Genomic DNA, 22444 nt, shown 5'->3' on the forward strand with positions numbered 1-22444 from the left:
TTAAATTGTGGAATATTTTTTATTTGCATTTTTTCTTCAAGATTGGGAACAGAAGAGTCATGAGTGTTTGATGTCTATATTTTGACAATACCGCTTATTCCTCGCCCCCCTCTAATTCTTTTGTACAGGCCTTTTCAGGATTGAGGTTGTCTGTATCAAGTTGACGTGGCACATATGCCTGTGGCACCGAGAAGCATATTAATTACTCTCTTAACTGTCTGCATTTAACTGTGTCAAACATTTAACCGCAACTTGCTATGGGTTTTGGTAGCACAGTGTAGTGTGCTGGTAAATGTATGCCAGTGCAAAAACATTTTTGCCCTGTTAGCTGCTTCCACGTGGTAACGAGTTTTCTGTGTTAATTCGAAAGCATGGTGCCATTATGTTGCATTTGGGCTGACAGTGTAATCTAATAGTAGGAGCCAGGTGCGGTTGCAAATCTGCAGTTGTATTTAGGCCACATTGACCTAATCGACAGTCTCGCAGTGTGATTTTGGAACTACCTTCTTGGATGTGTGGGGCTTTAGAAATTTCGTCACTATGGGAATGTTGTTTTGCTCTGCTTTTACTCAATTCGGCTGTGTTGGCAACAGGCAGAGGCGACCTTCGAGAAAACTGTGGAGGAAGTTGTCCCAGCGGCTGAAGAGTCTACACTGTCAAGGCTGGGGAGCACATTGGGGAAGCTGTTTTCTGGAGGCGGAGACGAGCCTGCTAAGGTGAGCACTCTGACAGTTTTGTTGAGACTGCCACTTGTTTTGTCTACTGCCAAGAATGTGAGTGCCAAGAACGTGAACCCCCCCCATTTAACAAAATTTCCGGCTACGCCACTGATTTGGCTGATGCATCAGCTGGCTTCCAGAAACCAGCCGCAGAGACCAGTTGGACTGTGTTTTATTTGGAGCATTTATGATTAAAAAGCTGCACATTACCTTTCTTTTCTTGCCATATGATGTGCCTAGAGCATCTGATCTCAAGGTTGTAATTTCACTTTCCATTTGCATCAGCTAAGAGGAGAGTAATGCTCTCATAACAAGTGCACCCATCTTCTGAAACCGTGCATTCAGCAAATTGCCCTGTGTCTGTGCCGCGCTGAGCAAACGCATGAAAACTTGGCCTGACCTTTCTCTGCAGGACGAGGCCACCCCGGAGGCCAGAGCAGACAATGCCAGCGCACAGGCTCAGGAGAATGCCACTGATGCCAAGCAGGCCAGTGAGAACAAAACACAGGTGAGAAATTTTACTCTTTTAAAAAAATGTGGCATTTGCGTGAGCTTTCTGTTATACCATCCTGGTTAATATAGGAGGAGGCTGGTTTTGAACATGTGATATTGATTCCTGTGGTGGGTAGTTTTATTTTCTCTAAAAATGTGACACAGAGATGTTTCAGTAATGGCCAAAATTTGAGATGCATGCAAAGCTTTAAAAAAAAACTCTCAATTCACTTCATTTGGTATGTCGCAGCTGCTGTGCCTTTGATTTGCCTTTGCAAAGCCTTGAGAATATGCTTGCTTGTCTTGAGTGAATATTATCTGGGAGCATGTTGTATGGTCACAAATCTCTCTACTCATGAGTTCGCCATGCATGTGGTTTTTCTGTTCCTGCAGTTAATATATAGCAGTCCCCCTTCATACTTCAAAGCACCATGCTCCAATGTCTGAAAACTTGTGCTCTGCACAAAAATTGCAGCCACCTGCCTTCAGTTTATGATGAGTAATCAGTTCTAGACTGCTTGCAATGCCATGTTAGTTGGTGCACGACACCATGCGTGATTGCCACTTCCACTGAACTGGCACTGAACCATGATGGAAGCATATCTATTCTTTCCTGTATTCACCGTGCACTGAACAGACACAAATAGACCTACGAATGATTGGCCAGATTCGTGGTGGCCGAGAGAAGTGAACTCTGCATCACGTTCTGGGTTTGGGCCTCTGGTTCGAAATTGGTTGCACTAGTCGGCCTTCTCCGGAAGGTGGAGACCAGAGCAGCATGCCTGTGACCCCCACCACGAGTGGGCGCTGTGAACACGTGTATTAGTTGTCCATCTTCTTGCTTTGACATGGGGCATGTGGATGGGACTACGCCAGTAACACCGACACTGTGAAACCGAAGGATATAGGCTAATACTACAGTTGTCACTGTAGTATTGCGAATGATCAAGCGCTTGGCAGTGGAGCAAAATGCAGTATGCGCAAAGCTGGAGAGAAGGGTAAGGAGAGAGTACTTGGTGTGACACTTACTGTTTTCTAGAGGGAGGGGAGTGCAAAATAATAGGAAGTCAGTGGTAATAAACATCAGTGACTTTTTCTCAAGGACAGCCTTTTTATGGTTGGCTTCCACACATGCACAAAAAAAAGTGAAGTGTGAAATATTGCTGGGTTGCAGTCTTCTATATTTTTGACATGGTGCTTATTTTTAACTGTGCTGGAGCTTGTGCATGTGCCATTCAGTTGATCATGCTTGCATGTTCAGCCTGAGCAGAGAAGTTTGGAGGGCGAGGCTGCTGCAAATGAAACCAAGACAACGAAGCTGGTCACGTTGAAGGAGCCGGTGGCCATACGCCTGACTCTGGTGGACCGGGCGGAGTTCAGTGCCGAGCAGATTGCTGAATCCATCAAGAAGTAAGTGCACGAGTTGAACACTGTGATGTTTCTTCCCTTTAAGTGGTGCTGAAGGGATGAGATGATGAAAGAAGACCTGTGCTCGTTTACAGTTCGAGAGTGATGACATGATAATGATGCATCAGACTGCATTTGCTAGTAATTGCAATGTAATTCTGACTGTAAGGGAGGTGATGGTTTTATGACCGGACAAAGCTGGTTTACACCCTCCTATAATGGAAGCAACTTTGCAAATGTGAAATCTCGTGAAGTGAGTCTTGTATGCTCAGTATTTTCTCCTTTGTTATTCAGGGCTGATGTGATTTTTATTCAGCATTTTTTTTTTACATATTTGATATCTGTGTCAGTTGCAGCTGTGTTTTTATTGCCACCAGGACTGATGCATGCGTGATAAGGTCATTAGATTATCTCTTGTGCCGTTTTTACCTGGCAGTTCTGAACTGAACATTCAGGAAAAGCATTTAGAACATCACTGGTAGGTTACCACTGGTAAGTTGTGGTTAAAATGGCATAGGGGTCACACCGTGCTAAGCTGCCTTTGTGAAACATATGTTTCTATTGATTGAATACATGTAATCATCATTAAGAGATGGAATAATTACTGAGTTTCATGGAATTTTCACTTCTGCGCAGGCTTTCCGACCTGGACAGCAAGGACAGGGCGAAGCTTGCCAGGGATCATGCCAGGAATGCCTTGGAGTCATTTCTGCACGAGACCAAGGACAAGATGTACAGTGATGAATACGAGAAGGCCTCCACTGAAGAACACCGACAGAACATTCTCGCCATGCTGACTGAGAGCTCTGACTGGCTTGAATATGAGTCGGACAATGCAGAGACCAAGGCAAGGACCTATTTGCTCTGTGAAGACTTAATCACTGGTGTGCATGCATTGTCAAGGGCATTGTAACATTTATAAAGTGAGGTTTTTGGTTGTGGGAAGTCTGAGAGATCTGTAGGTTCTTGCTTTTTTTTTGGAATTAGGCTGGAAATTTTAATATTTTTCATCTATGCTTTGCTTCTTTCAAAAGATAAAATGAAGGGGGTCTTGCTCGGTATTATGGGACACCTGGGTTTGTGTCAATATGGTGTGCACGTCTCGCTCTTTCTAGGTCTTCAAGGAGAAGCTGTCCAATCTAACGAGGCTCGTCAAGGACCTGTTTGACCGAGTGCAGGAACACCGTGAGCGACCAGGTGCCCTGGTTGCTCTGAACAACATGGTGAATGCCAGCGAGGTTTACCTGTCTGCCATCACTGGCCTGCAGGACCAGGTCTTTACAGCTGTGGAGATAGAAACACTGTCGAGGATCATCAATGAAACCAAGGTGAGCCGTGGTCAGTGTTAGCCGTGGTCAGTGTGAGCCGGGGTCAGTGTGAGCCGGGGTCAGTGTGAGCCGGGGTCAGTGTGAGCCGGGGTCAGTGTGAGCCGGGGTCAGTGTGAGCCGGGGTCAGTGTGAGCCGGGGTCAGTGTGAGCCGGGGTCAGTGTTAGCCGTGGTCAGTGTGAGCCGGGGTCAGTGTGAGCCGGGGTCAGTGTGAGCCGGGGTTAGTGTGAGCCGGGGTCAGTGTGAGCCGGGGTCAGTGTGATCCGTGGTCAGTGTGAGCAATGGTCAGCATGGAGTTCAGCAGCCATATTGTTGCTGTCACTTCATGTTGTCAGAAGTTGAATTGTGCACCTATATGTGTAACTAAACAAGGTTACCGTATTTACACGATTGTAAGTCGACCTATTTTTTTAAATTTGAAAATCCGAAGTGTGGGGGGTCGACTTGCGAGACAAATGAGATATCAGGCATGCTACAACGTGGTTGAATTTTTGCTGCGTGGCTCCGTCGCATTGCTCTTGGTGCTAGCCTTGAGCAGCTGCTATGTCAACGTGCAGAACTGGCATCCCCTCCCCGCAGGCGGGCGGCGGTCGATGGCGGCTATCGATAAACAGCAAACTGGCACCCCACACGTGGCTGCTGACTGCGGTTGCTGATAAGCGGCGGCGGCCCGATAATGCAATTGCATTCTACGGGAAGCTCAAGTGTCCAACAAGCTTTCTTTTTACTTGCAAATGCGTGCTCGGCTCTCAAGGGAGCGTTGATAGTTGATGGAAGGGCCGCTGTTCCAATCGAGGCGGCACCCCCACTCGGAACGGCAGCGGTGCCGTTCAGAGTGTCGGTAGCCGACAGAAGAGCCGACACCATTCACGCGTAGTTTCTCTTTGGCTCTGACGCATTTGACTACTGCCGGCCGCGTTTCACAAGCTTTTAATGTACGTACTGCTACGTCAGTCATCATTTGTGCTCCACGTCCGGCAAGCGACCAGCGCTCGTTCACGGCTACATTCAAGATGTCTGCCATTTTTTACGCCGAAGAAACGAGCAGCTGCGCACCGGGCCGCAAGTTCGACGTTCGCAACGGGTGATAAAGAAGTGGCAGCTGCAGCGAGGAAAATTTTCAGCTGTTCCACGTCATATCGATAGCGGCTGGAGATAAACGGCAGCCGCTGGATAATGCATTCAACCTCGGAAGTTTTTTTTTTTTTTTTTCGGAAATGTGATTTGGAGGGGTCAACTTACATTCGAGTTGACTTACAATCGTGTAAATACGGTAATATTAGATGTATACAATGCCTGAAGTAAGATGGAAGTAAGGCTCCCTTTTTTTTTTGGAGCACTGGATGTCTTTCACTGCTCTGCTGTATTTGCTTTAGTTTTGCTATGACTTGACATGACCTTCTGCCAGGGGCAGATTTATGGGCCCCTCTTGGAGGTGGAGGGGGGTTACCATTTGAACCATGTATAGTAGTCCTTGGATTTTTTTTCGTCGAAAAAAAAAAGGTGTTTAGCGTGGTTTTCCTGATTAAAATTTCTTGCTTGGGGGTCACCCCCCTTTTCCCTTTATTAAATCCATTTATTCTGTACTCTTCTTACTATCCTGTGACACACTACTAGTGGGTGGAAAAACACTGTGGTCTTTTATATTGGTGAGAGCAAGTACGGAATTCTTTGTAGTATAGTGCTATGCAAAGGCACTTAGCCGAACTGTATGTGATGTCATCAGTGCACATTTATTAGAGCAGGACATCAGGGCTTCTGTTCCTCTACAGCTGATCCACATTGCAGATCTAGACCCTTTTTCCGTGGTAGCTGGACAATATACCAGGCAGAACGTGTCACTTCACTGTGTGCAGAGAAGAGCAGATCAATTAGGGTTTCTGTGAAGCTTGGTTTAGGTTTGTTAACTTTGCCACTCTAAATTTGAGGCATAAAATAATTCAGGCTTAAGACACTGGAGGCTACAGAAATGCTGATCGCAAACGTGAATTGCATATGATCGCATATGAAGAACTTGGCCAAGCCTCTTGCTGTATTGAAGTACAAAGTGTTATCAGCAGAGAATGCACGCGTGTTTTTTCGTATAGTGTCTTGTGGTAGGAGGCTATTTGGCTTGACTTTCCTGCCCCCTTTTCTTCCGTGCACAGGATTGGCAAGCTGAGCAAGTGGCACTGCAAGAGCAGACACCGCTGCACGAGACACCCAAGTTAACCCTACGGATGATCTTTGATAAGATCCAGCTTTTGGATCGCGAGACCAAGTACCTGCTCAATAAGGCCCAGCGTGCTCCACCTCCAAAGCCCACAACCAAGAAGCCCGAAACGCCTGGTAAGGCATAATTTATTGGTGACTGTGCACTTTTGGCCTTTGCTCACCTAACTGAGCAGTGGTAAAGATTGCTGTTTCAAACATTTAGCTCATACGCTCAGTACGCCATGTTAACTATGGCCTGAGAAATACCATGTTAGGCCCTTTGTCAGACCTTGTCAAACAATGAAGGAGCACCTTCGACAAAAATTTCTCAAAGATGCTCTTTTCTCCACAGCGCTTTTCTGTATGCATTGCTGTTGTCACCTGTGATGGATTACTCTCTCTCAAGAGATTTTAACGCGATCATGTTAAGGAGCTCGTGTCGCAGAAAATCGGACGTCGGCGCTGTTGACCATGAGCGAATAATCCAAGAAAAATCCTCGGAAAAGCAACCTAGGAGGCAGGTGGGCCAGCTAGGCCACGTGACGTAGTGACCTTGAGCAAACTGCGCACCATTTGAGGTGGCAGTTAAATTAATGATTGGTCGCTAGAGGTTGCTCGGAGAGGGCAACCTGGGTCGCACAAACCCCACCGGTGGCAGCACTTGCCATCCCAGGGCAGTGGCGTGTTGTTTAACCGCTTCACCACTTTGCCAGGAATGGCATGAGGTCTCCCAGGGATCTTTGAATGCTAAGTAGAGAATGACCAATTCTGTATGTATGGGCATTAGCCCATTAACGCTATCACATGAATACCCTTAAGGCGGAGCTTAAGTGTCCCCTCCAATTTTTTTTACTCACGTGCTTGCTCAACCCTTTTCAGTTGTTTGTGGCCAGTGCAGTAAAACCTAGTTGATATGCCTAAAAAAAAAAATATTGCGGAAAAGAACGTAATGTCTTTGAAAACTTATGGTACAATTCGCCCAAGTTTAAAAAATGTAACTGCTGAGTGAGGTACCAAGGCATTTATTGACAGTTTTACTTGATAAAAATGTCTATTAGCATTTTTTGGCACAGGGTCTGAACAGTTTCTTATCTAGTGCTCATGGAATTCAGTGCGTGTTTGTGCACCGTGGAATGAATTTCGCAACACATTCAGTCAGACGACGGCAATGGCGAAAGCAGGCAAAATTTTTTTCGGCATTTTCGGATGCTTCGCCCCTTGCATCTAAGCATGGCGGACAAGCCGCCGCGTCGGCTGACTGTCGCAGCGTTCAGTTTTTCGTGCTGTGTTCCCCAGACCCGGCCCGCTTTTATGAAAAGTGCATCGCTGTAGTTCTCAGGTGCTTCGCCCCTCGTGACCTTAGGCACAGTGAAGAAACTGCAGCGTTTCTTCTCTTCGTGTCGCGTCCCTGCAAAGACTACTGTCGTACGTTAGCTCACCTTTTCAGTTTTTTTTTTGGTGCTTCACCCCCTTTGCGTCTAGGTGCTGCAGAGAAGCCACAACGACGGGTGAATGCCACTGCATTTCAGATCATGTGTCCTCTCATGTTGGGTTCACTTTTATGTTCGTACATATGTGGTTGGTTTGTAAGCATATTATACAACCAGAATTTATCAAAATGTTGAACTTAGCAGCCGAAAAATGGTGCTTTCTGGGAACATATTAACAGGGAGAAAAATAATGTAACTCTATGGGACATTTTCAATGCCCACGATTTTGAGTGTTTTACTGTATGTTTTTGTAACACAGTGCGCTGCACTATTCCCAGAATGTCAGATTATTGATTTGTCTTGATATAGTGACAGGTATTTTCTAGACAGGATGGATAGATGGCAGTTTTGTATGAAAATGTGAGATAATTACATTTATTGAGTTTGAAGGTTTGCTGGAATGGAGGCATTGACAGCTGCTTTTTGTTACAACTTGGGGGCTTTAAATATTGCTTATTGTGGACAGTGGGAGTGCATGTGCTTTGTGTGCAAAAGTTATTTGGCTTGAATGCTGCCAGTTTTTCTAATGAATACAAGAACGCTCTTTGAAAAAAAAAAAAAAAACATTCAACAGAAATCTGTCTGACAGAGGAATGGACTCAGCAGAACAGCAGAAATACTTTTGAAGACTGCTGCTTGAACCCTGACACATCCAACTTATGCAGGGGAAATCTGATCGTTCTCTTGGAGTAGGCTCTAAATTATTCGTTGCTTGTTTTTTCTTTCGAGGTATGCTGAAGGCATTAATGAACATCGATCACTGCTTTCAATTTTCACGTGCCCGGTAAATAACAAGGGCTGCAATATAAGTTGCTGTTTGTTCACTCGCTACCGTCCCTGTTTCCGAGGTAGACTAGCATAAGAGTTTGAGCGAATTAAAATGGTAAAGCAGTGACTATGTTTAGGTTATTGCATGCCTTGCATGATCTCAAACTGTTATCCCAATCCCGAGGAACATGCACCCTCAGCACGAAAAGGAGAGGAGAAAGCACAGAGCTAAGTTCTTGGCGACAAAATTGGGTAGGCTACCCCCCGAAATAGCAGCATACACAGACACCGCGCTAAAAAGACCCGGTAACTCCGCATCCGCCATCGTCGACGGACTCGGCGAAGCCGCGGTCGTTAAAACGGGCACCTGCGAGGATGCCACATCCGTGGAAGAAGTAGTGATAGCGCTCGCTTGCGCCAGTACCAAGGACAGATACGTGGTTAGCGATAGTAAGGCAGCCATCAGGAGCTACAGTAGAGGTAGAATATTGCTAGAAGCGAGAGAGATCTTAAGAGGAAGGAATGCTCAACAGGGGGATCTCCCTGATTTGGGCACCAGCTCACACAGAAATGGCCAGCAATGGGGCAGTGCACAGGCTCGCCCGAGCATCTCTCTTCCGGGGAGCCGCGGCGCAGCCAGACGTTAGCGATTCAAAAGACACCCTACTTTCATTCCACGAAATAACCGAACATTTCAAGCTAGGAAGGAGGGTCTACGCTCTCCCCGACAGAGCACTCAGCCTTTCGGAGGCCCGCACTTGGCGGTGCCTGCAGGCAGGGAATGGCATGTCTCCCTTATGGAGAAGCATGACTTAGATGAGAGACGAGCGAGACGCTAAATGCAAATTCTGCTGCACGTTAGATTATATAATATGGGAGTGCATGCACTCCCCAGGGTATGGCAAATTCAGAAATAAAACTGAGTGGGAGACCATGCTGTGATGCCCTGATCTAAAGCTACAATGCTCCATAATCCATCTGGCGAGGGAGGCTATGGCAAAGTTTGTCCACTAGTCCTTAGTGTGCTGTTGGGGACACCCTCCAGTCACCTGCGTGCGTTCCACGAGGTGTGAACCCCCACCATTTCTGGTGGATATAAAGGTTTTTTCCCTCTCTCTCCTCCACCCCTTCAAAATCACTAGCCAGGCTATCCCAATGATATGTGCCATGCATATATTTTAGACCCAGCTGCACTTCACTCATCGCAGTCCTGATGAAGGAGCGGAGAAGACCATACTATTGGGTTTGCTCTGAGAATCTTTGGACTTAATGTTATTCATCTGTTTATTAAGAACACTCTAGCTTAGTTTCTCCACCGCACAGCTTCTCAGGTGAAACTCTTGCATCTGTGTGCAAGTGATATGTTTTGCTCCTTACCTACTAGAGTGTGTCATGCATGGTAGCCTTTCTAGACACAAGTTCCATAATGAGAGAAAACCTACTCTGTATGTAGGAAGAACAGGGTTTGAATCAAGGCTCTGTTGGCAATTCACTGGTTAGTGTTTTCATAAATTAAGGGTCCCCCAGCCTTGCGTTCAGTTATTCAGTGGGGAAACAAGTAAAAAAGGCGATGCCTGGTCTCTGAAGCAAAAGCGTAATGTATCTCTCCACATATTATTTGTTCATAAAAAATTTTTAAAATTTCTTTTGTCTTGGTCTCTTCCAGACACCAGTAAAGAGGCAGCAGATGAAGAAGTCGTGCCGGATGTTGACACACCCGAAGGACCTGTACCTGTGGAACAGCCAGTAACAGGTTAGGGACTCTTTATCATGTGTTTGTAGCATCACAACCAGAAAGTCTTTTTGCAGGTGTTGGAGGCTTAACATCTCTTAAGCTTTTGGAGGAGGGTGGTTTTGGGAAAAGAGGGTGTTATCCAGTCCCTGTCATACCCCCAGCTGAAAATAGTTTGTTAAATCCCAGATGCCTGCTATAACTCTGGTATCATAGATGTACTGATATGCGGGCATTTTTTTTCTTTTTGGATTAGGTAATACGCATGCGTCATTTCCTACTCTGTTGGCAACACCGCCAAAGCTGGCATGCCTACTATATAGTTTACTGCTTGTTTCTAGTGAATAACTTGAAACTTGTTGGCTGATCGGCTACATGGGGCCTGCAGCCAACTGGCTGAGGTTACACAGAGACATGGAGTTTTCCCCTTTGTGGTGCCTTTGCGATGTACAAGGGATGCTAGTACAGGTTCATTGACTCACTGACTGATGCAGAAAAAATTACTTGCATTGAGTTGGCAAAGGGGGTTAGTCTCCTCACTGCGTAGGATATTGTTGCGACTCTTAAGTTCTCGCCAAAGAATTCTGGCCAAAAGAATTCTTAAGAAAGGAAATTGATCTAGGGTAGCAGGCTCATGCCCTGCTTTACGCTAGCCTGCCCTTGAAAATGAAAGTCAGGAGCAGAGGATGGAGATGCTTGCACATATTTGCAGTATCACCAGTAACCACTGCCACCAGTAGCATTCAGTGATTAGCAGTGTGCCACACATGGGGTGCATGGGTCTGTCGTTGCCTGGCAGGTTTTGCTGGGGACACTGTGTGAGGCTCACATCTCTTGGTTGGCAGTACAGCAGGCGCAGTCTGGCACAGTTGAGTGGCAAGCAACTTAAAAGCTGTCGTGTGGCTGACAGGTCGTGGCTTGTGTCAGCGTTCAGGGGGTGGATATAGTATATTCGATTTCTTTCTGCACAACTTCTGCTGACTCCATCTTACTTTCCAGAGAGCTGCTTTTGGTTGTGGCAACTACTGCCACATTCATTGTAGCACTGCTGGTCAGGTAGTCATACTGACTACTGATGACACTGCTTCTTAAAGCTTGTTTGATTGCTGTGGCGTTTCTTGAAGAATTAGCTGTCTTGGGCGGGCTATGCACGAGGCCAATGAACAGCTTCTCCTTGAAGCTGCACATGAGGTATAAAGTAAAACCTCATTAATTCGGACTTCACCGGAGTGGGAAAAACGTCCAAATTATTGGAATACAGTCACCAGCCGAGTTTTCAGACTCGAATGGACCCGGAAAATGGTCCGAATATTCGAACAGTCCGAAAAATCCGTGCAGTACAAAAAAACCACTTTATTGAGATGAAATCGGCTTAAAAATGTCACTTATTTTACCTCGCGACAAATATTTCTTGCTGGCGACGATTCGCGCCTGTATTTGCGCCAAAGTTGTGATTTCACTGTACACGCTAGACAGCAAGGTCACCGCATTTAGTTGGAATACTTCCCACGCTTCTTAGACTGACCCGGTTGGGCCATGTTGTCCACAACCCGAGTGTGCACCACACCGCCCGTCAAACACGCACAAAGATGAGGCACTTTCGTTCTAAGTGGCGGAACCGCCGGACGCAATCACAAAACGCCGAACGGATGTAACTTCGTGAAGACAGCGCCACTCGATCGACGCGGTCAGAGGAACCCAAGTGACGAAATGACGAATGGCAAACGTATGAGACCCGCCGCAGTGGCTCAGTGGTTAGGGCGCTCGGCTACTGATCCGGAGTACCCGGGTTGGATCCCGACCGCGGTGGCCGCGTTTCGATGGAGACGAAACGCTAAGGTTGCTGGTGTGCTGTGCGATGTTAAAGATCCCCAGGTGGTCGAAATTATTCCGGAGCCCTCCATTACGGCACCTCTTTCTTCCTTCCTTCTCTCAGTTCCTCCTTTATTCCTTCGGGCCGAGATGCGAGATAGCTCCTGCACAATTTCCTTCCCCCAACAACCAATTTTCAACGTTTGGGACAAGCAATTACTGCCCGCGACAACGTCGGCGACAAAAACAAGTCGACGGCGATGACAATCCGGCTGCCACCTCAAAGTGTCAGAGATCGCAGGGACCTCTACTGGCAACAATGAGGCACCGAAAGTATGCCAAGCCAATCCAACTGCAGCGCAAATCCACCTCAATCTAAGATGGCACCTTTTGCGCCGGCGAAAAGCCGATAAGGTGGCCGATTTTGGCCCGTAGGCGACTGAAATTAGTCCGAAAGATCGAACTTTCGGACTTTTGATGTCCGAAATATCCGTCGCGAATATGTATGTGCTTCTACGGGGTGACTGGCGGTGCCTCATCGAGGTCCGAAATATCCTACAAGTCCGAATTATTGGAGTCCGTATTACCCGTCGGCTACTGTATTAAATTATCGAATGGCCCCCTCAAAACTGCCTCAAACTATTTGCATGAAAGCGAAATTTATTTGGTAGGAACCTGGGCAATTGTTACCACCTTTTAACGTGAAAACTGTGTGACAACAGCGATTTCTTGCAGTTCCGTTAAATATTTTAATTCGCGCACGCTATCGGGAGTGGCAGAAGCAGAACTGCTCCATAGCTCTAAGGGTCTCCGCGGCTGCTTTCAGTGTCCGAAACGGTAGCGCTGGAGCTTCTTCTCATGTGGAGTCGCAGGTGAGGAGGCTTCACTGCACAAACAGCAAACAACACGTAACGAATGCCGAGTTTCGCCGCGCTAGAAAAATGAAAATATCCATTAGAATGACTAGGACGGAAGCGAGGGAAACGTTTGCATTGGCACTGGAGCGGCAAGACGTCATCGAAAAACATACAAAAAAAAATCGGCAACAAAGCAGTTGTACCAAATGCTCTGCGGCTTGGCTGACTAGCTGATGTGTGCACCAGATAGCCACCACTGCCATGGGCTATTGGTACAGTTTTGAAAACGAAACTATGCAGCCAGACTCACTCTGCCTATTGACGGGAACCTGTCAGCCATCAACACGCCTGGACAGTGTAATAATGTATATGCAATTCAGGCCTGTGAACGAATATCTGGATGATCGCCTGTTGAACATGTATCTAAACATGGCACCCCTTCGGGGGCCCATCCGAATTAACCGATGCAAGCCCTGTGGCGTTCGAATAAACGAGCTTCCAACTCCCCAGACTTGCATGGGCATCTGGCGGGACTCTGGCGGCAGTCTGAATTATCCGATTTTCCAAATTTACTGGGGCCAAATTATGAGGTTTTACTGTTGCATTGTTTCTTTAATGTTGGAAGGGGTAAGTGATCTCGCCAAATGTGACCTTTTGTCAGGCTTCTGAATATGTATTTCAAGCCAGGGCTTTGCCTAATTCTGTCTCATGGTGTTCGTGAACATGCCCAGAGGCTTTCACCGGAAATTGCTGCCTACTGTTATTAAGGTGGCCTGATGGCTTTGAAACCACATTCAGGCACTGTCCTGAAGAGTATACAGAAGCTTCTAGCCTCTGCTCCACTGGCTGGACTTGAGATTTGACTGGACTTGAGAATTGACTGGACGTGAGATTTGGCTGGACTGGTCTAGCCAGTCTTTCGTATCCTTAAAAGTGTCACCACAAAAGCTGTCCATTACCTTTAACCTCTGAAGAGCCAACCTTGAAGTGCTGGCATGTGCTGTAGGTTCATTAACAGGGCCTCTAGAAGAGCTGTCATGCAGCAGGCTCTGGGGCTGAGCTTAGCAAGAGGCACCTGATATGATGCACAGAAGTATCAAGGGTCAGGATTTGTTCTGCGCCACCTGGAGTGTCAGGATTCACTACAGCCCTGACTTAAAATGCTACGAGGGCAACACCATTAGGCTTTTGTTTTTAGTTCCTTTTGTTGTATTGAATAATTAGATATCTTAACTGCAGATGGTGTAATTGTAACAGAAATGATGGTGCAAGGACTCGATGTTGCATAGAAATATTGTCTTCCTATTTAAATAAGATTATTTTTGTTGCATAGGCAGTAAATTTATTTTTGATTTGTTGCTTTTGCAGAAGCTGAAGGTACCATTCCCTTGGAGCCGCTTATGGAGCCTGTGGAGCCTGTGGAAACTGTGCAGCCAACACCTGAGCAAACTGAGGAAGGCGAACATACTGAACTCTAATTGATCACAGCATTTCCTTATTTATGGACTTGTCACTCACTGTTCAGGGCACAAAAAGCAGTCTGGAGGAGACTATTGGGAAGGGTTTTATTTTCCCCTTAGCAGGAGCCACATTGTTTGTACATATAAGGCCCAAGCTATCCTTTATTATTTAATGAATTTGGGGAGTAGGACTGGCTATATACACACTGAAGGGTGCATTAGCAGAGTGTTTCCATGAAACAATCTGTGTGCTCGTTCCTCTTAGCTCTTAAGTGCTTCTTGTTTGGTGTGTCAGAACATCAGCTACGAGGATATGGAGCTCTGTGAAGTTTTTTTTATTGATGATGTTAGCAACAGTTGCCACCAGCAAACAGATGTCCATTGTAATAGGTGTAGCATTGAATTTGCTGGAAATCGCTTCGTTGCCTGCATCAATCAAACTGCAAGGGAACATGCTGGTTGAATTGTTAGGCAGCACCATGGTTCTCTGGGGCAGGGACCTAAGAAGAAGTTGCCCAGAAGGGTTCCAGAAAAATGCCAGATATGCCGGTGGTCACTATTTTATAAAAAGTGTGTAATATAGTAGTAGGTGATGAGTTGCTAGTATATTAATTGATGTATAATTGGTGAGAACTCTCATGCTTGATGAATCTGAAGTTTTGAGCTCATTGAATGTTGGACATGCACCAAACTCATCCACATGGCAGGCTTTGCCAAACATCCTAGAAATGTGAATGAAATGGCTCTTGTTTAATTTTTGTATGCACATTTTTCTTAATTCCGGTGTTCTGTCCTTGAAAACCCATCTCACACACTTCAGCGTTTCCACTTTTGGGCTCATGCTGGTGGCTACTGCTCCAAGTCCTTCATAGTAATTTGTTAGGACCAGGTTATTAAATTGGGCAGCCTTGATGTGTGATATCTGGCCATGCCACATTTATAATTTGAGACACAGGATGCAAAGTGGCATATATTAGAGATGTGTTACCTATCACGCGTGCATGTACAAAGAGCTTTCTGGAATTCCGTCTGCACATTGCAGTGCGCTGGTGTTTCACAGACCCCACAAGTGTGTGTAAGTTGAGAGTCTGTAAGACTGTTCTGAGTGAATGACCTTGGCCAGATGCAGAATGCTTATTGCAGTGTATTTTTTGCATGTTGGTTCTCTACACCATGTACATACTGCCAGATAAATGTCCAATTTGCAAATAAAAGTTGTGGTCTTGTGGTCACCCCTACTTGTTGCGTTTTCTTTTATCACTTTATTGCTATGAAAAATCTTCTTCACTGCATTCTTGTGAAGCTGTCATTGTTCTCATACATGCGATGCAAGGTTTTGCTTTTATGACATTTGTAATGCTAGCTCTTGGTTACCATAACAGCTATGTAATATTGCGGTGATCACTTCAAAACCTTTGCACTACCATTATGGCAATGTAATCGTTTCATTTGCGAACGCACTAGAACTGGTTACGCCATTACACTAGCGTTATTCGGCGCTACAAAACAAAAGGCACGAAGGCGCTCTTGTTTGACGTCAGAATATGCGCCGCGCTTCCGTTGCCGTGAATATAACGTCGGTTACATAAAACGTGAACCCGCCGCGGTGGCTCAGTGGTTAGGCGCTCGGCTACTGATCCGGAGTTCCCGGGTTCGAACCCGGACGCGGCGGCTGCGTTTTATGGAAGCATCGCGCCCATGTGCTGTGCGATGTCAGTGCACGTTAAAGATCCCCAGGTGGTCGAAATTATTCCGGAGCCCTCCACTACGGCACCTCTTCTTTCTTTCACTCCCTCCTTTATCCCTTCCCTTACGGCGCGGTTCAGGTGTCCGCGATATGAGACAGATACTGCGCCATTTCCTTTTCCCAAAAACCAATTAATAAAAAAAAAAATAAGCATTATGTGTGCAACCATGGAGGAAAAAAGAAACTTAGGAGGGAGCGCGACGCCAAGCGGCCAGCCTTCGCAAAGCAAGCGCTCGTGAAGCCACTCTCTCCCCCGTTTTTTCTCTCTCCCAGTCAGTCCTTAGTATTTTGGTGTTGGTATGTTTTAGTGCGCGCGTCTGCGCGGCCCGTGGCTAGTCTACCGTGGCGCGGGCCAACGTCTAGTAACGTTACGTTGGCGCGGGCGTCTACAGCAAGGAGGTTGATCTACATTCTAGTCAGTCTAACGCGCTAGTCAGCGCATGCGCGCGCCCAGCGGCGCTAGATATCACCGCACGCTATCATGTGGCGTGGTCACGGGGGGTGGGAGATCGACTCTTTTCTTTTTAATGCATTTTTACTTTTTACGACTAGGCGTCAAGTTGTTGTTGTTGTTACCCTCATACAATGGCACATGCCCACATAGGGGGATTGGCCAAGAATAGGGGGGCACAGAGAGTTTTTCAGGTAAATATTTCCTGGACGAAAATAAAATGAATGCTGAGGAAGGAAGAAGTAAACAAAAAAGGAACAACGAAATGAAACGGGAAATGCATAACGCACACAGGCGATCGAGACTGATGTTTATGGCCGAGTGGTTAAATGATAATAATTGTAAGAATAGAAATAATATTGAAAAAATAAAAAAAAAGTTCGTCTCTTGACGGATGCTCCCTCCTCAGTTTTTTCCCCTCCATGTGTGCAATGCTGCGCATTCAGGGCTTTAGAATGTTTTGAAGGCTGAAAAGACGCTCAGTTTACTCGTTAATTGCGATTAAAAACTGCTGAACTGAAAAAAAAAGAAAAAGTTTATGGATGCGACGTTTACGCAACGCTCGTACAAGCGTTGACGACCCCGCGGCTGTTCGCGCGTGTGCTTCTTGTGTGCGAGCGGTCTGGTTCAGATTTTTGTTTACTGAGCAAACGCGGTTACCGCGCAGCTTGCTCCCCCGACGTGATTACATTTTGCTCTCGCCCGGCTGTCCCCGTTTTCGCTTCTTGCAGATGGCAGGGGTTCTTCGAATCTGCACACCTGCACTTTAAAAAGGTTTCTGCCCGGCATCGGGTTGACCGGCTGCCTCAAGTAAGCGCGCATTACGTTGTAACCGATTGTTTTGGCAAGCGTGTTCGTACTTAGAATACGTTCTGTGGATGTTAATAACAATCGACGAACTACTTTGCATAGCGTTGTGACAATCGAACCGAAAGGTACACTGAGCGGTACGAATTTATCCGAAACATGGGCGCTCGCTCGGTTAGCGTCTGCACAGGTGTGATTGAACTATTGATTGCTTGTTGACGCTTTTGAAGTGCTTTTGTTGCGATTGGCGCAGTCTAGATTGTTGTAGACTATGTTTAGAATGCAAAAAAAAAAGAGTCGTAAACATATAGGACAAATGATCGGATTCAAGCTGCCGTGCGGGGAAGACAGTGCTGGCGGGAATGTTATGGCCGTGTTGAAGAGCGTGTTGTGTACAGCCTGTTTCGTTGCGTTAGCAGTGATCTACGTTCCTCACGCTGCGCGTTTGGAAACGTATATTATGTGGTACCTTATATCCAGAAATTTGCATACGAGCTGCGATATATATTCAGCTGGCTGTCAGTGGAGCTTTGATGAGTTGCAATTGCTACGTAGTGATCTGGAGTAACCAACCTGCGTGCAGTCACTAGCGTCGAATTGTACGCCGGATCTCGTTCGCCCGACCGCGGCGGCTGCGTTTTTATGGAGAAAAAACGTTAAGGCGCCCGTGTGCAGTGCGATGTCAGTGCACTGTAAAGATCCCCAGGTGGTCGAAATTATTCCGGAGCCGTCCACTATGGCACCTCTTTCTTCCTTTCTTCTTTCACTCCCTCCTTTATCCCTTCCCTTACGGCGCGGTTCAGGTGTCCAACGATATATGAGACAGATACTGCGCCATTTCCATTCCCCAAAAAACCAATTATCATTATCTCGTTTGCCCGCTGTGGTGTCTAAGCACCCACGGCCCTCTTTTATCGAGCATCAGGTCGCGGGTTCGACTCCCGGTCATGACAACCACCATTTGCTGAAGGCGAAATGCCAAAGCAATCGGATACTGAAACTTCTGTGTAGGTTAAAGCACACTGCAAACATGTATCCGAATACTTTCATCCCGGTATATTTTTCTACCCTCGGAAACGGATATCACAGGCAGCGAGATATTCGCGATAGTTAAATAGCATATCCACAAGCATTAAATCCAGTAACAATTCACTTTTGCACTTGGATGCAGATAAACCAGCAGGGGGTTAAGTGTAGGTAATGGGTCATTATCAAAGTTATGTTCGCAAACACATTCTTTACTTTTTATGCACGTGAGGGAATCAGTTTTGTGAATTTTGTCATAATATTATTGCTTAATTTTTCTAATTTACTGTATTCTGTGAAAGTAACTTGGCTTCTATTGAGTACACAAGTCACGTCTGTTGCTAATTTTCAGTGGAGCCAGACATGAGCTTGCTTGGTGCTGCTGGGGACTTGAAGTTTGACATTGCCCACAATCACGATGAAGAGGACGAAGCTTCAGCGGAAGTGAGAAAAAAGGCTGAAGAGGTATATTTGTATCTCAGAGTCTTACAGCACTACATAACTCATTTTAGATAGCGTTAATCTACCACATGCTATTGTATCCATACTGACTGTTTGTTCTGAATAAACATCGGCATTTTTAATTCCCCTAATGACACAAAGCAGCAGGCGCTGTTCACACCATGGTGCTGGCCGTGTTTAGCACCGTACAGATTTGCAAAATATGAAATGTATAGTATGTGTCACCCTTGTGTAGAGCGCTCAAGCAGTGCGTAGCTGGTAACAAAAACTGAAACTACAGAGCAGCCCCTTATTTCTGGGAAAAGTGCTTGTGTCTACTTTGTTTGTGGGTCTATCTGGCACTACTTCTGCGCAAGTGTTGTCTCTGGGCCCTAGAGGCTGTGACAAGATCTGGATTTGTTTGAAGGCAAGTGCATTGCCGAGCACTCTACACAAGGGTGAAGCAGACTGTACTTGGCTTGCCTAGAGGTTGTTGCTAGGTTTTACAGAGCAATGGCTTTTCAGTACTAGTGCAAAAGGCCTACATGAGCTCGTTTAGGCATGAAAGGATTGTGGTTCACAATGACGGAATCACGCAGCTTTCTTATCACTTAGTGGTGCCCGTGCCTTCAGCTGTCATTTTGATTTCTTGAGCACTGCATTCTTTAAATGGTTTGTACTGTGAAAGCTTATTCTGCATTCTTGATTTTTGTTTGTGTGTGTCATTTTAGTTTCTATCCATAAGCACAGCCTTGTGTAAATGCTGGTGATGATGTAAAAGTTCTTAAATTCCTGCAATTGTGTGCATGAAACGTGCTTGTGTAGATGAATAAAAGTCCGTAGGATATCTTTTCTTTTTGCCGATTGATCGTAGCACTGTACGTGAGGACACATTGGCCTATTCTAAAATTTGACAGTGAAGTAAATGAACCTACCTTGACTAATGCAACTGGAAACTATGCTGAAATTTTGGTAATGAACGATATGTGACAGAGATTAGGTGAATAAATCTTCAAAGCTGTTTCCAAATGGAGGGGGTGCAAAAGCTTGCATTGTGGCATACACAGGGTACACTGTAAGATTTTCCACTTTTTTTTTTCTTCTTAAATTTAAACTTTATTCAGCATTGCCTTTTGGCATGCGAGTCGTATGTGATGAGGCTAATGTTGTTGCTTTGACTGTGCAAGTGCTTGCAGCCAATTTGAGACATCACAGGCCTGTGAGCCAGGTTTGGCATCTTACTGCAGTTTTACTTCCTGCAGTCTATACGGGTGGTGTATGGTTACAAATGCATTTCCTTCTCTGTGTAGTTACAACAAGCAGTTGCAAATGGGTTTGATGACCTGGAGGGACTGACTGACGATGATGACGAGGACCTTTCTACATACCAGTGAGCCTTCCTTCCTTATTTGGCTGACAGTGAAAAGTACTCATGTGTCATTTGAAAGCTTTCATTACCAGAAAGATTCAAAAATTAAAATATATGAGCCTGATAACTTATTATATTATACCTTTCCGTTTGCAGAAGAGGTGCAAACTTTAAGTCACAAAATTTCACATTTACTTTGTCTCTTGTTATTTTTTCAACTGATCGCGCAAGACTATTGACATAGGTTATAAAAAGGCACGAGCAATAGGACTGACTTTAGGCAGTCTTCCCTGTGGCAGCAGAGCTGCTTGCATGAAGAGTTTGCTTGCTGATACTGGTTTATTGGGTGGATCCTGCAGGCAATTAGGATCTGTTTCACACTCAGTCATGCCTCATTAGCATGGACACTTTGATTTCGGAGCAGAAATATCCATGCAGCAAATTATCCTTAACAATGAATTATGAATAAAAACAAGCAAAAAAGTTTACTTGGGGAAAAAAAAAACTTCGGGTCTGCTTTAGTATCTGTGTGATCATTTAGGTTGACTGGAAATATCTGCTTAGTTTGCATTTTAGTCTGTTGCATTTTCAGGTACTTCAAACCTCCTGGACTCCTTGGGTATGGTGGCGCAACTTCTACACCAATTGCTGAAGGACAGGTGATTCAGATTTTTTTTTTTTAGTAGTTTGCCTTATTTACGTAATGCAGAGGGTGAAAAAAGATAAAAAATGGTCATGGTGTTCTTGATCTCTGACTGCTCATCAAATGATCACCAATCATAAAGTTATCCATGGCCCAGACCTTCATGAGCCGCATAAAACCAAAATACAGCCAAGGTAGCCGAGGTGTGCTTTAGAAAATGGGCACTACATTCACGGTGTCCTGTGTAAACAACACTGATGGGATCAAATTTCGATACTGCCCCCCAATGGGCCTAAGACACAAACGTGACTGAGATATGAGATATGGTTAAGCATAGTTAATGCAGCAGTTGCTGTTATTTGGATGAGCTCTAATAAATCATGTTGTAAAGACTGAAAACTTGAGGGTTTCTTGCATGATCTTGCATCACTTCTCTAAGGTGGTGATGGAAATACTTTGATGGGTGTGTCTAAGTTGGTGATGGGTTTGGTACTTGCAGCAGCGGTGTAATGTCAACGTGAGCTTTTTATCGCTACTCAGTGCAACTTCATTGAAATTCAGACTTAAGGTGAGCCATGAGTTTTATGCATGGTTTTCCATTTGGTACAAACTCTTTGATCCCTTGTAAACTTCATACGGAAAATTATAAAATAAAAAGTGAATGTTTTGCTATGTGCTAAATAAGTTCAGTCAATAAATAATTGTTTGGTACCTAGGTAGCATTGTGCCAGCTTCCTTTGGTGGGCTACTGAGAATGATGGCTACAGTGTAATCAAACTTGTATTATAAATTCTGTTTATTTATGTAAGTACTGTGACTGCCCAGAAGGGACTAGTACAGCAAAGCTGCAAATACCTAGCAGAGACCGTACGGACAAGCAAAAGCAAAGATGGGAAGTACTGTTGCGGTCAGTAGTGCCTTTAAAAGTCAAAGGCAGTTACGTTAAGTTGCGTTCAGTGATTGTTACATTCTGTGGGCTCTACTGTTGATGATTTTATGCTTTGCTCCTATAGTTATCAGCACCAGTATGACTGTTTGTGGTGACTGCTGTTGCAGAACCACATGAGGCAGCCTTTTCCTACGCCACGATATGCTGTGGTGGCCCAGCAGAATGTGCCCAGTGCTCGCATTCCTCAACACGATGTCTACGCTGAAAACTACACCAACGGCCTTGAACTCGGAAGTCCTGTCCTTCGTGGCCAAGGCGTAGGTGATGACATGAACCATGGAAACAATGGAAACAACGGAACCCACCAAAACCCTGCCGCACCTCTGAATAGCCTGCATCCTTCTCAGGGTGGTGAGTGTATTTACATTAGCAATATCAACAATAACAGCAATAATAAGCTGTATTACTGAACAATCAGAATACATTAGATTCGAAGATGAGTCCTCTCTTCGTGCTGCATATATGCTGATGCAAATGCTGCTAAGAGATTGGCTCTGAAAAACTATTGTTTGCGCTCTTCCTAAGTATGTAAATGTTACAGGATTTCACCTTTTTATGAAATCTGCTGTTTAAGTAATGGGGAGAGGATTGGTTTTGGGTTAGTGTTAGTGTTAGTGAAGATGAACTGGTGTGATGCTTCCTCTTTTAATCTTCAGTGTTTCTCCCTGTGAGAAGTAAACACTGTCAGCTCCCGTTACGCAGCCAGAACTTATTATCAGTGTGGAAGCTTGGGGTCTTCTGTGTCACAGATGGTT

General features: G+C 45.4%; 2 protein-coding genes across 3 annotated transcripts in view; both read left to right on the top strand.

Annotated features, from left to right (window-relative positions):
- Positions 1 to 15494, top strand: part of Grp170 (hypoxia up-regulated Grp170 co-chaperone protein) — a 34205-nt gene extending 18711 nt beyond the window's left edge. For both annotated transcript variants that reach the window (XM_077627080.1, XM_077627081.1), the window contains 8 exons: positions 594 to 716; positions 1132 to 1227; positions 2473 to 2621; positions 3255 to 3465; positions 3734 to 3946; positions 6092 to 6272; positions 10062 to 10148; positions 14165 to 15494. In XM_077627080.1, the coding sequence (XP_077483206.1) occupies positions 594 to 716; positions 1132 to 1227; positions 2473 to 2621; positions 3255 to 3465; positions 3734 to 3946; positions 6092 to 6272; positions 10062 to 10148; positions 14165 to 14274 (1170 nt within the window). In that variant the 3' untranslated portion in view covers positions 14275 to 15494. The remainder of the gene's footprint in view (positions 1 to 593; positions 717 to 1131; positions 1228 to 2472; positions 2622 to 3254; positions 3466 to 3733; positions 3947 to 6091; positions 6273 to 10061; positions 10149 to 14164) is intronic.
- A 1367-nt stretch (positions 15495 to 16861) lies between these two features.
- Positions 16862 to 22444, top strand: part of LOC144093552 (centrosomal protein of 152 kDa-like) — a 33041-nt gene continuing 27458 nt past the window's right edge. Inside the window, exons 1-5 of the mRNA XM_077627082.1 lie at positions 16862 to 17264; positions 18640 to 18752; positions 20039 to 20118; positions 20690 to 20756; positions 21797 to 22040. Coding sequence (XP_077483208.1) covers position 17264; positions 18640 to 18752; positions 20039 to 20118; positions 20690 to 20756; positions 21797 to 22040 — 505 coding nt within the window. The 5' untranslated portion in view covers positions 16862 to 17263. The remainder of the gene's footprint in view (positions 17265 to 18639; positions 18753 to 20038; positions 20119 to 20689; positions 20757 to 21796; positions 22041 to 22444) is intronic.

This window comes from Amblyomma americanum, chromosome 6 (assembly GCF_052857255.1).
Source record: "Amblyomma americanum isolate KBUSLIRL-KWMA chromosome 6, ASM5285725v1, whole genome shotgun sequence".
Lineage (NCBI taxonomy): Eukaryota > Metazoa > Arthropoda > Arachnida > Ixodida > Ixodidae > Amblyomma > Amblyomma americanum.